General features: G+C 26.6%; 2 protein-coding genes across 2 annotated transcripts; both read left to right on the forward strand.

Moving 5' to 3' along the window:
* Nucleotides 1-256: 256 nt before the first annotated feature.
* Nucleotides 257-6,624, forward strand: DICPUDRAFT_156249 (uncharacterized protein; the record flags this gene model as incomplete). Its single annotated transcript, XM_003291583.1, has 4 exons — nucleotides 257-2,578; nucleotides 2,612-2,945; nucleotides 2,972-3,764; nucleotides 6,312-6,624. 4 exons carry the CDS (start codon nucleotides 257-259, stop codon nucleotides 6,622-6,624), a joined length of 3,762 nt encoding a protein of 1,253 aa, XP_003291631.1.
* A 2,026-nt stretch (nucleotides 6,625-8,650) lies between these two features.
* On the forward strand, nucleotides 8,651-12,323 carry DICPUDRAFT_156251 (uncharacterized protein; the record flags this gene model as incomplete). The annotated part of the gene is made up of 3 exons (XM_003291584.1): nucleotides 8,651-10,183; nucleotides 10,220-11,392; nucleotides 12,276-12,323. The coding sequence occupies 3 exons, from the start codon at nucleotides 8,651-8,653 to the stop codon at nucleotides 12,321-12,323; spliced, it is 2,754 nt and encodes a 917-aa protein (XP_003291632.1).
* Between the last annotated feature and the right edge of the window lie 393 nt (nucleotides 12,324-12,716).

Here is a 12,716-nt window from a genome sequence, read left to right on the forward strand (position 1 = left end):
ATTTTTGTATTTTTTTTTTTTTTTAATTTTTTTAAAATTATTAATTCATTTATTTAATATATAGATATGTTCGGAAGATGATGAAGATATAGATAAATCTTTGCTTAAAAAAAGAATTTCAAACTCAATAATCGTTAATTTTTTAGGCACCCATCATAAGTAGGTTAATTTTGTAAAAATTAAAATTAAAAAAACAATTTATTAATATTTTTATTAAAATAAACCCCCTTATAGAGCGGGGATTAAAGAGTCAAATATGAAAGAATACTCAAATACATTTTTTACTTCACAAACAATTCCAGATCAATTAAACGAGTTTTTTGATATTGCATTAAAAGAAGTATCACAGAGCCAAAGTAAGAAGGGACCAAACAATTATAATAAAAAAATATCTTCAGATAATGATCGTGATATTTATATTGAAGGTCAAGACTATGACGATGATGACGAAGAAGATGAAGAAGAAGATAATGAATATAATACAAACAATGGGGCAGATTCATATGATAATAGTTCAAATAAAAATCATGATGATGAAGAAGATGAAAACTATAGCAGTGAAGATTACAAATATTGTTTAATAAAGCAACAACAACAACAACAACAGCAACAACAACAAAAATCACTTAAATCAAATAGTTACTCTTTATATGATGAAGATAATAATAGTAATAATAGAAGACCATCATTATCAAAGCAACAACAAAGACAAGATGATGAAGAATCCAATAGTCATAATAGTTATAATTTATCTGGTACTAAAAGAACAAGAGAATCACCATCAATGTTATCATTAATAAATAAAAATAGAATTAATAATAATTATGTTAATGATGAAGAATTTAATGAAAATGAAGAAAATAATAATAAAAATATTAAATTTAATAATAAAATGACACTATCACAAACTCCAGAAAACAACAATAATAATAATAGTGATAACAATAGTGATAATGATAATGATAATGATATTGATATGGATGATGAAGAGCTAAGAATTGATAATGGTAAAGATGAAGTTGATTATGATCAAAAACCAAATCAAGGAAAACAACAACAACATCAAATTGAAGATGGTTTTGAATTAAATTCAAACCAACCTTTAAAAAAGAAGAAAATAATAAAAGAAGATAATGAAGATCAAAGTGAGGATCAAAATGAAGATCAAAATGATTTAACAAACAAAAACGATGATGAAGAAAATAAAAACTATAACAATAATAGTAATAATAGCTCATCACAAAACAATAGTTCTTTAAAAGATCAATCACCAACACTTCAATCAGCTAAAAGAGTTTTGTTAATTAAACCACCAAGATCACCAGCAATTAATTCACGCACAAATAATAAACCATCAGTTATTATTGGAAATCAAAATAACAATTCATCTCCATCCATTACCCAAATTACTAAGCCAATCAATAGTCCAACTTATAAATCACAAATTTCATCACCACCACCATCTGGGAAAGTTCTTTTACCACCAAGTCCTGGTTTACAATCAAAAATACCAATAATTGGTGTATTTGCACAAAAAGCTAAAAATAGTCAATCACCCTCACTTTTATCTTCTCCAGGCGGTATTAAACCTCAGCCATTAAACTTACAACAACCTCTTCTGCAACAGCAACAACAACAACAACAATCAAATAGTAAAAGTTTATCATCACCGATAATGTCATCAAGTAATCCTGCCAATGTAAATAAAAGTCCAATTACAATTTCAATTCCAAGATTTAAAAAAAATACTACCAATTCTTCACCATCAACACAACCACAACAAACCCAACAGCCTCAATCACCATCAGTTACATCTGCAGGTTCAAATACAGTACCACAAATGATGTCTCCACTATCATCATCGTCTGCAATACCCTTTCAAATTCCAAATTTTAGAAAGAATCCACTTTTCCCTGGCTCACCATCCATGGCTAGAAATGGTGTACCACCTGGAATGAGAGGTATCCCAGCATCTCCATTACTTTCAATGGGTCTCAATTCTTGTGCAATGAATAGTGAACCATCAGGTCAAAAATTAAATACTGTTGAGGAGGATGAAAATAAATCACCAACTTCAAGTAACACAACAACAGGAATAACAAATCCATACCAAAGTGGTCAAGTACCAATGCCGGGTTTAATGAATCAAGGTGCATTTCCAATGTTTCCAATGTTTGGTATTCCTCCATTCAACTTAAATTCACCAATAAATATGGAGACAACTTTTAATAGTCCATTTAATGGTAAACTTTCTATTAAAGGTTCTTTAGATTTCGGTTTTCAAATTGAGTGTAATATAATGGGTAAAAATTTCCAAGGTTTCCTTTCTTCAGACTCAAATCAACCACAACAAACACAACAATCACAACAAACACAACAATCACAACAATCACAACAATCACAACAATCACAACAATCACAGCAATCACAAACAAACCCAATGTTTAATGGTATGCCATTCTTTGGTACTGGTGTAGGACCTGGACCAATTCCAAAATCACCATACTTTAATAGTTTAAGAAGAAATAGTGTTAGTACTGCTGAAGGTTTAAGTCAATTTGATTATCCAAACTATAATGTAAATATGCAACAATGGATTGAATCATATAAGCAATGGCAAGAATTTTTACAAAAGAACTCATTAAATCCGCAATCACAAAATAATATTTATCCAAACCAAACATCACAAAATAAAGATTCATCGAATCAATCCACTCCAATGCAAACTCCAAAATCTGGTCCACATATAATTGTAAATAGTGTAAATAGTAATAAAAAAGAATCAAATGATTCATCAATAAATAAAACATCAATTGAAACTTCAACAACATCAGTAGCTGAAAACCCTGACTTTCAAAAATTTAAACAAAACGCTTTTCAAAAATTAGAACAATACCAAAAGATTCAAATCTTTAATTTATCAACTAAACAAGATGAAGCTATAGGTCAACTTTAGATAATTTTGAAAAAGAGAAATCTGAAGCTCAGCAAAAGGATGATCAAGATCTTGTTTCGAAACTTCAACTAAAATTTAAAGAGGATCAAGAGAAATTACAAAGTGTTCATAAAGATCAACGATCCAAATTAGATTTAACTCATCAACACCAAGCCATTAAATTTCATAATGAAGTCGAAAAGCAGTGGTTAATTCAAAGAAATAATAAAAACTCGAAATCATCTTTGTCTCCAGTTGGTTCACCAGCACTAACTCCATTTATTTCACCCTCACCTTCACCTTCACCACTATTATCATCATTTGGTTTAGGTACAAGTCCATTAAATACACCAAGTCATTTATTAAAACATCATCATCCATCACAATCCTCATCCTTATCAACATCTTTAACTTCGACATCACAATCACAACAACAAGGTACCCATGGTACTGCTTCCTCTTCTGTTAGTTTAGCAAATTCTACTTCAAGCGGTGCAAATTCAGGTACACCTCCACCACTATCATTATCCTCTAACTCACCACCAAGATCACCAAATGATAATAAAATATCAATACCCTCCAATTCAATAATTGAAAACGATAAAGAATTTAATGATCAAAATAAAAAACTCGATAATGATAATGAAAAAGATGATGAAACTAAAGAATTAAAAAATAAAGTGATTTTAGAAAATAAAAATGAAGAAAAAGAAAAAGAAAAGGAATTAGAAAAAGAAGAAAAAGAAAAAGAAAAAGAAAAAGAAAAAGAAAAAGAAAAAGAAAAAGAAAAAGAATCAATTATTAAAGATATTGAAATGAAAGACTCCTCGTTAGTTGCTATTTAATAACTAAGTTTTTAAAATAAAATTAAATAATATTTATCCCTTTAACTCTTAAATTATTGATAATCAGTAATTTTATTTTTTGTTTTATTATATTAAAATTAAACTTTTTTTTTTTTTTTTTCAAGTGAAGATCTTTTAAAGCAAATGTTTTAAATAAATCAGTATATTGAGGTTAACTTAGTCCATTTTAAGGTTAGATTGTTGTAATCAAGTTCATTAAAGGTTATATCATTTCTATAAGTGAATAACTAGTTAAGTAGAATTTTTTATAATTATATTGGAAATGTGATGAATGAATCTTTATAACGATCCATATTGTCACATCTTTTTCGATGTAAAAAAACTCTGGAATTCATTAACTTTCATAACCAATATGTATACCACCACAAGAAGTAACCGTACTCGAAATGTTAGCTAAATATCCTGGATTACATGTAATTATTTTTTTTATTTTTTTTAAAAGTGAAGATGATTCTTAATGATGTATTAAGTCATCAGTTTATTGTGTTTTTTGTTTGGTATGTGTTTAATGCTTATATGAGTTTTACCACACTGCATACAAGTTGGGCACGGTAACGTCAATTCGTGTGTGAATCAGTAAAATCCCCAGCTTTATCTTCCTTGACCTTATCCGGGATTTTGTAACAGTAATCACATGGAAGATATGATTATTATCAAAATTTTAGCATCTGTAGGTTTCGATCCTACGACCTCAAGGTTATGGGCCTTGCATTCTACCCCTGAATTAAGATGCTATTTTATATTATATTGTGTTATATAACTGTTGTTATATTTAAGAACTCTAATATAATGAATTAATTACTAAACAACTGTATTATAAACTAAATGTAATTAATTATAATAATAATAAAACACAAAATAAAGATAAAATAAAATATAATAAAACCAAAATAAATATTTTTATTTAAATTAAAAATGTGTCTAAATTTTATGATAATTATAAAATAATATATGTTTGTCTTTTTCTAATAAATGTGATATATGTTTGTGATTATTATAATAAATTTGAATGGATTTTAGAATTGTTGTTATATCACACCCCTCCCACGACCCCTGTGATTCAAGTTATAAGAAACTTCAATATCAAGATCCATCTAGTCAGCGACACCACACAATGAAGATAGTCAACAGGATAGAGAAGTTTAGCAAGATATGGAATTCAGATATATTTAGAGTGAAAATACCGATACACCTGGAAAGCTACAGAGCTTTATCGATGAATTACAAATAAAAATTAAATAACAAAAATTACTCAAAAAAATTAATCAACAAAAATTAAATAATCAAAATTAAATTACTAAAAATTCTTTTAAAAATAAATTAATAAAAGTCGTGTTAACCTTTGCGCCATTCTTATTGAAGGGGTAAGTCAAAAATTCGTGGTTAGCAAATAATACAAAAAAGGACAACCCCTATTAATACTGTTCTCTATCGCCATCATTTTAGACTTTTTTACCTTCACCAAATATATTAACATAATCATTTATTATAAAATGAACTTATTCAAATAATCATTCATTATATTAAACATTCTTAAAGTCTAAAAGTCTATTTCATTAACAGTATAAATAGTCTCAATTCATAACCATTTTCTTTAGAGGTTTATTTTCCATTACTTAAATAAAACATAATTAGTTTACATATTATTTTATATATCTAATATTTACTTTTGTATTTAGTTTCTTTTATATACTTAATCACCTTTTACTACTATAGTACATTATAACAATATTTAAAAAAATAGTCCTTTTTCAGATTAGTGAATTCAAGATCCAGATATAAGTATAAAAACAATTGAAATATTGGTGCACCATATTATTAGTATCGATATGGTTTTGTGAAGGTTTTTGAAAGAAAAATAAAATTATAATAAAATTCAAAATTTAAAAAAAATAAAATAAAATGTTTAAAAAAAATTATAATTAAAAAAAAATGTTTAAAAAAATAAAAAAAATTAAAAGAAGTGAAAAAGAGAAAAGTTATGATGTGAGTTTGTACTGTTATTCTAAATCAATTAGCAAATTTTAAAAATGGATAAAAATAAATAATTTTTTTAAAAATTAAATAAATACACTAACAATAATTTGTTAAAAGTGAGAATAATGATAATTTTTAATCACTATTTTTTTTTTTATTTTTATTAAAAGAAAATTTAATAATAGCAAATAAAATGTGGGTAAATACTTTGATAACAATGTAAAATAATATTTAAATAACTTAAAATAAGAAGAAAATAAATTTTATTTATTTTTCACTTTTTTGTTTACCCCATTTTTTTTTATTTTTTATTTTTTATTTTTTATTTTTTATTTTTTATTTTTTATTTTTTATATTTTTATTTTTATTTTTTATTTTTTATATTTTATCTCATCCATTATTAAACTCACCTCAAATTTTTATTTTATTTTATAAATGAGTGATACAAACAATAATGGAACACCAAATAAAAAAAAAGTTCATTGGGGGCCCCATGAGTATCACTTTGACATTCTGGACGAATTTTTTTACAGTCCATATGGCCCAGGATGTAATGAAGAGTGTGTGCAAGAATTGAAAGCTTCTATGGATCAAATAATTAGAATTTTACAATCTTTATCATTAATAAACCAATCTGTTAAGGTTAATGAAGATGGAAGTGTTCCCCAGTTCAATTTGTATGACGTACTTAATTACTATTCGGGGAATGAAGAGGATATTGAAAATAAAAATATTCAAGATCTATTTAAAATCAATTTATTAGATTTAGATTTCCCAGATAGGTTAAAAAGAACTGACATACCAAAAGAATCTAAAAATACAAATGAAACCAAACCAGACAAATAAAGCAATATATCTTAATATTTTAAATAAACAGCAACTTGAAACTATAATTATAGGATCCGGTTCCAATTTTTAATATTTTTTATTATTATAATTTTCATTTTTTTTTATTTTTAAAATGTAATAAATAAGTTTATTATACAATGGTTTGATAATAATAATTTTATGACTAATTAAATAATAAAATAATTATAATAACTTAAAATATGAATAAATTTGTAATTTTTAAACACCATTTTGAAACTTTATAAAGTTAAATCCACCTTAAGTTTCAGACTTCCATGAGATGATGGCAATGGATTTAATGAATTTGCCTCAACAAAATATGCAAGTGATAGTGTATTCATAATTACAGATAGGTTAAGCAAAATGTTCATTATTATACCGTGCAAAAGAACATTAACAGCAGTAAAGCTTTTTGGATAACAGTTTGCGTTTATGGTTTACCGTTATCAATTGTTAGTGACAATGACAAATTATTTATAAGATTTTTGGAAGAGTTTAATGGCAAAGTTCAGGTATCATTAGTTCAGGTCGTCCATAAGCAGGGGTCAATCGAAAAGAAAGAATAGTACAATTAAAGACACCTTATCCAAAGCAAATGAAAAGAGGATAGATGAGATGTTATAGAATGTTATTTTTATTTAACACTGCAAGTATTGTATATGGCTTTGAACAAAGAATGCTTATATCAATACAAATTTCAATTTAAATTTTATAGAAATTTTTTTTTTTTAAATTAATTTTTATATTTATTTTATACATTGCCCTTTTTTAAATAACTGTTTAAAAACAATCATAACAGCGAAACAAATACATTAGTAATATATTTTATAGATTAATCGAATTTTTTATAAATTATTTACAGTAAAATCAAATAACGCCCTATGTAATTAAATATATTATATTGTGATAGTACTCATGAATTATGATAATTTAAGAAAAGGAAAATAATAACACACATTAACATAACACACATTTACATAACACACATTTACATAACACACATTTACATAACACACATTTACATAACACATATTTTAATATATAAGAATAATAATGTCACAAATTTATACAGTTCATTCAATAAAATAAATAGTAAGCAATAAGTAATAAGTTCTAAGTCTCAAGTAATAGATAATAATAATATAAAGATAAAATAAGCTCTTAAGAGACTAATAATAATAAATAATAAAGTTAAATAAAGGTTTTAACACAGTATTACTTTAATAAACTATTCATTCTTTCTTAATCTAAAGTTATTTGTGAATTTTACTGATACACTATCAGTATACTTGACCATCAACCGGGGTTTCATTACAATATTTGTAATGAATCAGTAGTTTATCTTTAGGGTGATTATATTTAATCACGTCAACATGATGTCATACCAGCCACGTCAACATTATAGCCACGTCAATATTAACCACCTCAGTATATAAGCAAAAAAGTATTTAAACTCAAAAGAATATAATTTTATAGTCAGTTATTTTAGAGTCGTTTTAGAGTTAAGTTTAGAGTTATTATAGAGATAATTTTATAGATAGTTTTATAGATATATATAAGTAATAAAGATAATTAATAAATAAAGTATATTTTAGTGTTATTCGCATTCTCATAATTGTTTTAAGTGTTTTTAAGTAATTTAAGTGTTTTAGTGTTTATTATTTAGTTAGTGTTAATATATTTTGTTGCGTCTCCATAAGTGTTTATTTTAGAGTTTATTATATTTTCGTTAAGTATTTTATTTGTGTAACTTAGTCATAATCATATACCTTTTCATTACATTTGGCGACAGCTCATCAGAACCACATAAAAATTATAAAGGGGTAGGAATAAAGATAGTTTCAAAAAGAAATTCTCATAGTTATATTTTTACAATCACAGCATATTTTCGTAAAAATTTTTTTTAAAAAAAAAAAAAAAAAAAAAAAATTTAAATTAAATTAAATAAAACTTTTTCAAAAAAAAAAAAAAAAAAAAAAAAAAAAAAAAAAAATTAAAAATAAAATAAAATTCAAAATTCAAAATGTCAAAAAATACCACAATTAGTAACAACAATAGTAAGGATGTCAACCCTATTAATAAAAGTAGTAGTCAACTTTTAAAAAATAATTACAGTGAAAGTAGTAGTAGTAGTAGTAGTAGTAGTAGTAGTAGTAATAAAACAACAACAACAAATAATTTAAGTAATATTAGTCCACCAATCAAAAAGGAAGATGACCCAAGTTTAGAGTTCAATAATTTTAGTAATGATGCTCAAAATTTAAATACAGGAAGAAGAAGTGTAGAAGGTGATGAGTTTAGAGAATATTTGTTAAAAGAATTATCTATACTCAGGTTGGAGAATGAAAGGTTTAGAAGCCAAAATTATGGTTTTGAAAGAAGAAAAAAGCCACTATCAGAAGATGTAAAATTTGAAGGAGGCTTTTCAATGGGCTTCGAAAAAACATGGGATTTATTCGAGTTCCAATTTAGATATCACTTCGGTCCCCGTTTTGATAACACAGATTTAATTTCAAGTTTAAAAAGTGATGCGCTAATCTATTTACAAAGGATGGACCCAAATGGTAATAATTCTGCGGAAGAGAATTTATTACAATTAAGGAAACAATACCAAGACCTTCCAACCACTTTGTTACTCAAATTCAGCGAATTTACCAGAACAGGTAAATTTGAATCATTAGAGCGATTATTATTAGTTTTTGATACAGTTCGTTCAAGGGTAAAATTATCAGATGATGCTGCAATGGTTACACTCAAATCAGCTTTAGGTATTAACTTCTCAAAAGCTTTAATGGTAGATGTTTCGGACATCGAAGGTTACTCATCATTTCAGAAGTTTAGTGAAAAAATTGTTCGTCTCGAAAAGAATTACCAACTAACAATGGGCAAATCTCTTTATCTACGTCAAGACGAAATCCAGGGTATATTTGGTGCCAGTGTATCAAGTTCAGGACTAACTTCAGTTGTCAGTAATACAGTAGCTGCAGTAGAGGTCAAAAGAAATAGTGAATTTAGATGTTTTATTTGTGGGAATCCAGGTCATTTAGCTAGAGAATGTAGAGAGAAGTATAATAGTGATAGTGATAGAAGAAATAATAACCCACCAAGATATAATAATTATAATCAGCAAAGATATAACGGTAATAATAATCAACAAAGATATAACGGTAATAATAATAATCAACAAAGATATCACAATAATAATCAATTAGAATACAATAGTAACCAGTTGGAATATAGTAATAATAGATTTGAAAATAATTTTAATAAATTTAATGAGGATAGTAGATTTGGTAATAACAATAATAACAATAGATCAAATAACAATGACTACAAATCAAATCATAGTTACAATAGAAATAATAATAGAAATAATAATCAGATAAATAATATAGAAGAGGATGAATATCATACTAATAATAATAATTGCGGTTCCTTTATTGATGGTTATGATACAAGTGATAATGTGTCAACTCTTAATAGCATTAATAATATAAGTAGAAAGGATAACATTTGTGCAAACCTTAAGTTTAATGGTCGTCCAATCAGAGTTCTAGTAGATACAGGTGCAAGCATTTCATGTATAAGATAGTCATTGGTTGAAAAGTTAAATCTTCTAATTCGTCCAAGTTTAAAGAAAGTCACAAATGCAAGTAACCATGTAATGGCCACTCAAGGTGAAGTCGTATGCCAAGTCCAGATGAGTGATCAAATCAAATCAAGTATCAGTTTCGAAGTTTTTAAGGATCAAGACATTTCAGCTTCTTGTATTCTCGGTTTAGGAGCTTTAAAGACTCTTGGTTTAAATCCAATTGTTACAGAAATGAAGTTATACTCGTTTAGGCACAAACAATATGTCCCAATGTATTCTCACATGGAACAGCCAGTTCAAACAATTGTCGACACTCCAATCAATACTAATTTAAGCGAGCATGCTTCTGTTAATCAAAACCTATTCGACTCACTTATTATTCCACCAGAAGAAATTTATAGAGTAAATCGTGTGCACGCCCAGCCAACAGTGTTACCTTCCGAGCAAGTCCAAGAACCATCATCAAACAAAGTCGATTCATCATTGGCAAGTAATTTATTTTTAATTAATAATCAATCTCCAATAGAAAATAATAATATTCAATCACAGCCAACAAAAAATAATAATAATAGTAATAATTTTCAATCATCATCAACTCATAACAATAATAATAGTAATAGAGATAATCAACAATCACCATTAGGTCACAATAAAGATAACGGTAGTCATAATAATAGTAATAATAATAATAATAATATTAAAGTCGAAGATAGTGTCAAATTCAATAAATATAGCATACAATTATTAGAGAAGATCGTTTTTGGTCCAGAGCCACCCCTAAAAGGAATAGGAATACTTCCAGGTATAGATGTTAAAGTAGCTCCAGATAGTTCAATTATTCTCACACCTCAAGAACAAGCAAAATTTGGTCAATTAATTAAGTATTATTCAGAAATTAAGTTAGAAAGCTTAAGGAAAGCAGGTCAAGCAGAAGGTATATCTCATAGCATTCCACTCATAGACGGTACAGATAAATCAAAACCTCATCAAGAACCATACCCAGTATCACAAGTCCAAAAAGCTGTTATGGACGTTAAAGTTCCAGCTACTCAAAATTCATCAATTCCAGACAAGATTAAGAAACCAATCGTAGGCCCATATCGTATTACAGCTAAGACCAATGATAACAATCTCACAGCCAATATGGAATCAGTTCATCATCCAAATTTCAATGTCGGTAGCCCTCAGCTCTTTTCAAGGGTGAGATATGTAATGAATCAGTAGTTTATCTTTAGGGTGATTATATTTAATCACGTCAACATGATGTCATACCAGCCACGTCAACATTATAGCCACGTCAATATTAACCACCTCAGTATATAAGCAAAAAAGTATTTAAACTCAAAAGAATATAATTTTATAGTCAGTTATTTTAGAGTCGTTTTAGAGTTAAGTTTAGAGTTATTATAGAGATAATTTTATAGATAGTTTTATAGATATATATAAGTAATAAAGATAATTAATAAATAAAGTATATTTTAGTGTTATTCGCATTCTCATAATTGTTTTAAGTGTTTTTAAGTAATTTAAGTGTTTTAGTGTTTATTATTTAGTTAGTGTTAATATATTTTGTTGCGTCTCCATAAGTGTTTATTTTAGAGTTTATTATATTTTCGTTAAGTATTTTATTTGTGTAACTTAGTCATAATCATATACCTTTTCATTACATATTTTCATAGCTTGCTCGATTAGCTCAGTCGGCAGAGCGTGGTGCTAATAACGCCACGGTCGCAGGTTCGATCCCTGCATCGAGCAATTATTTTTGCAATCATTTCAAAAAATTTATCTTCCCGGTGTTTTAAAGCTATAATATCTATTTTATTTTCTGGATTATCATTGTTGCAGTTTTTGCTATAGTGGGCGTTGATGTAAACTGCAAAAATACGTTCTTCTGGTTTTGCGGGGGCATATATTGCTAGAATTCTGGTGCTTGAATAGGTTGTGATAATATCTGCAATGATGGCTCCACCAGGAATTGTGAAAATTTCTTTGAGTTGTATTGTTTTGTTGTTATGGTTTAGTAGGCCGATTCTGTTTCCTATATTAGTAATAATAGATTAATTATAATGAAGTGAAATGTGTAATGAACAAGGATTATAACTGAATAATCAAAAAAAAGAAATTTTAAAAAAAAAAAATTTTATTTTTTTAAAAAAAACTTTTTAGTTTCGAATTTTATAAAACACAAACAGCTCATATAAATTTTTTTTATTAAATTATTTGATCTTTGTGCCTTACAAATGTAAATGAACTTGGTTCATGGAGTCAAAAAAATGCATTTGAATATATTACATACAGTGTGGTAAACACATATAAGGACTCATTTCAAAAAACCAAATTACACAATATATAAAATACTGATGACTTGTATCATTAAAAATCATCTTCACTTTTTAAAAAAAAAAAAAAAGTTAAACCTCATTAACTTTTCTAAATTTTTGAAATATGATTTTATTAGATATTTATAATAATTTCATTTTTAAAATAATTTAAAAAT

This window comes from Dictyostelium purpureum (assembly GCF_000190715.1).
Source record: "Dictyostelium purpureum unplaced genomic scaffold DICPUscaffold_288, whole genome shotgun sequence".
Lineage (NCBI taxonomy): Eukaryota > Evosea > Eumycetozoa > Dictyosteliales > Dictyosteliaceae > Dictyostelium > Dictyostelium purpureum.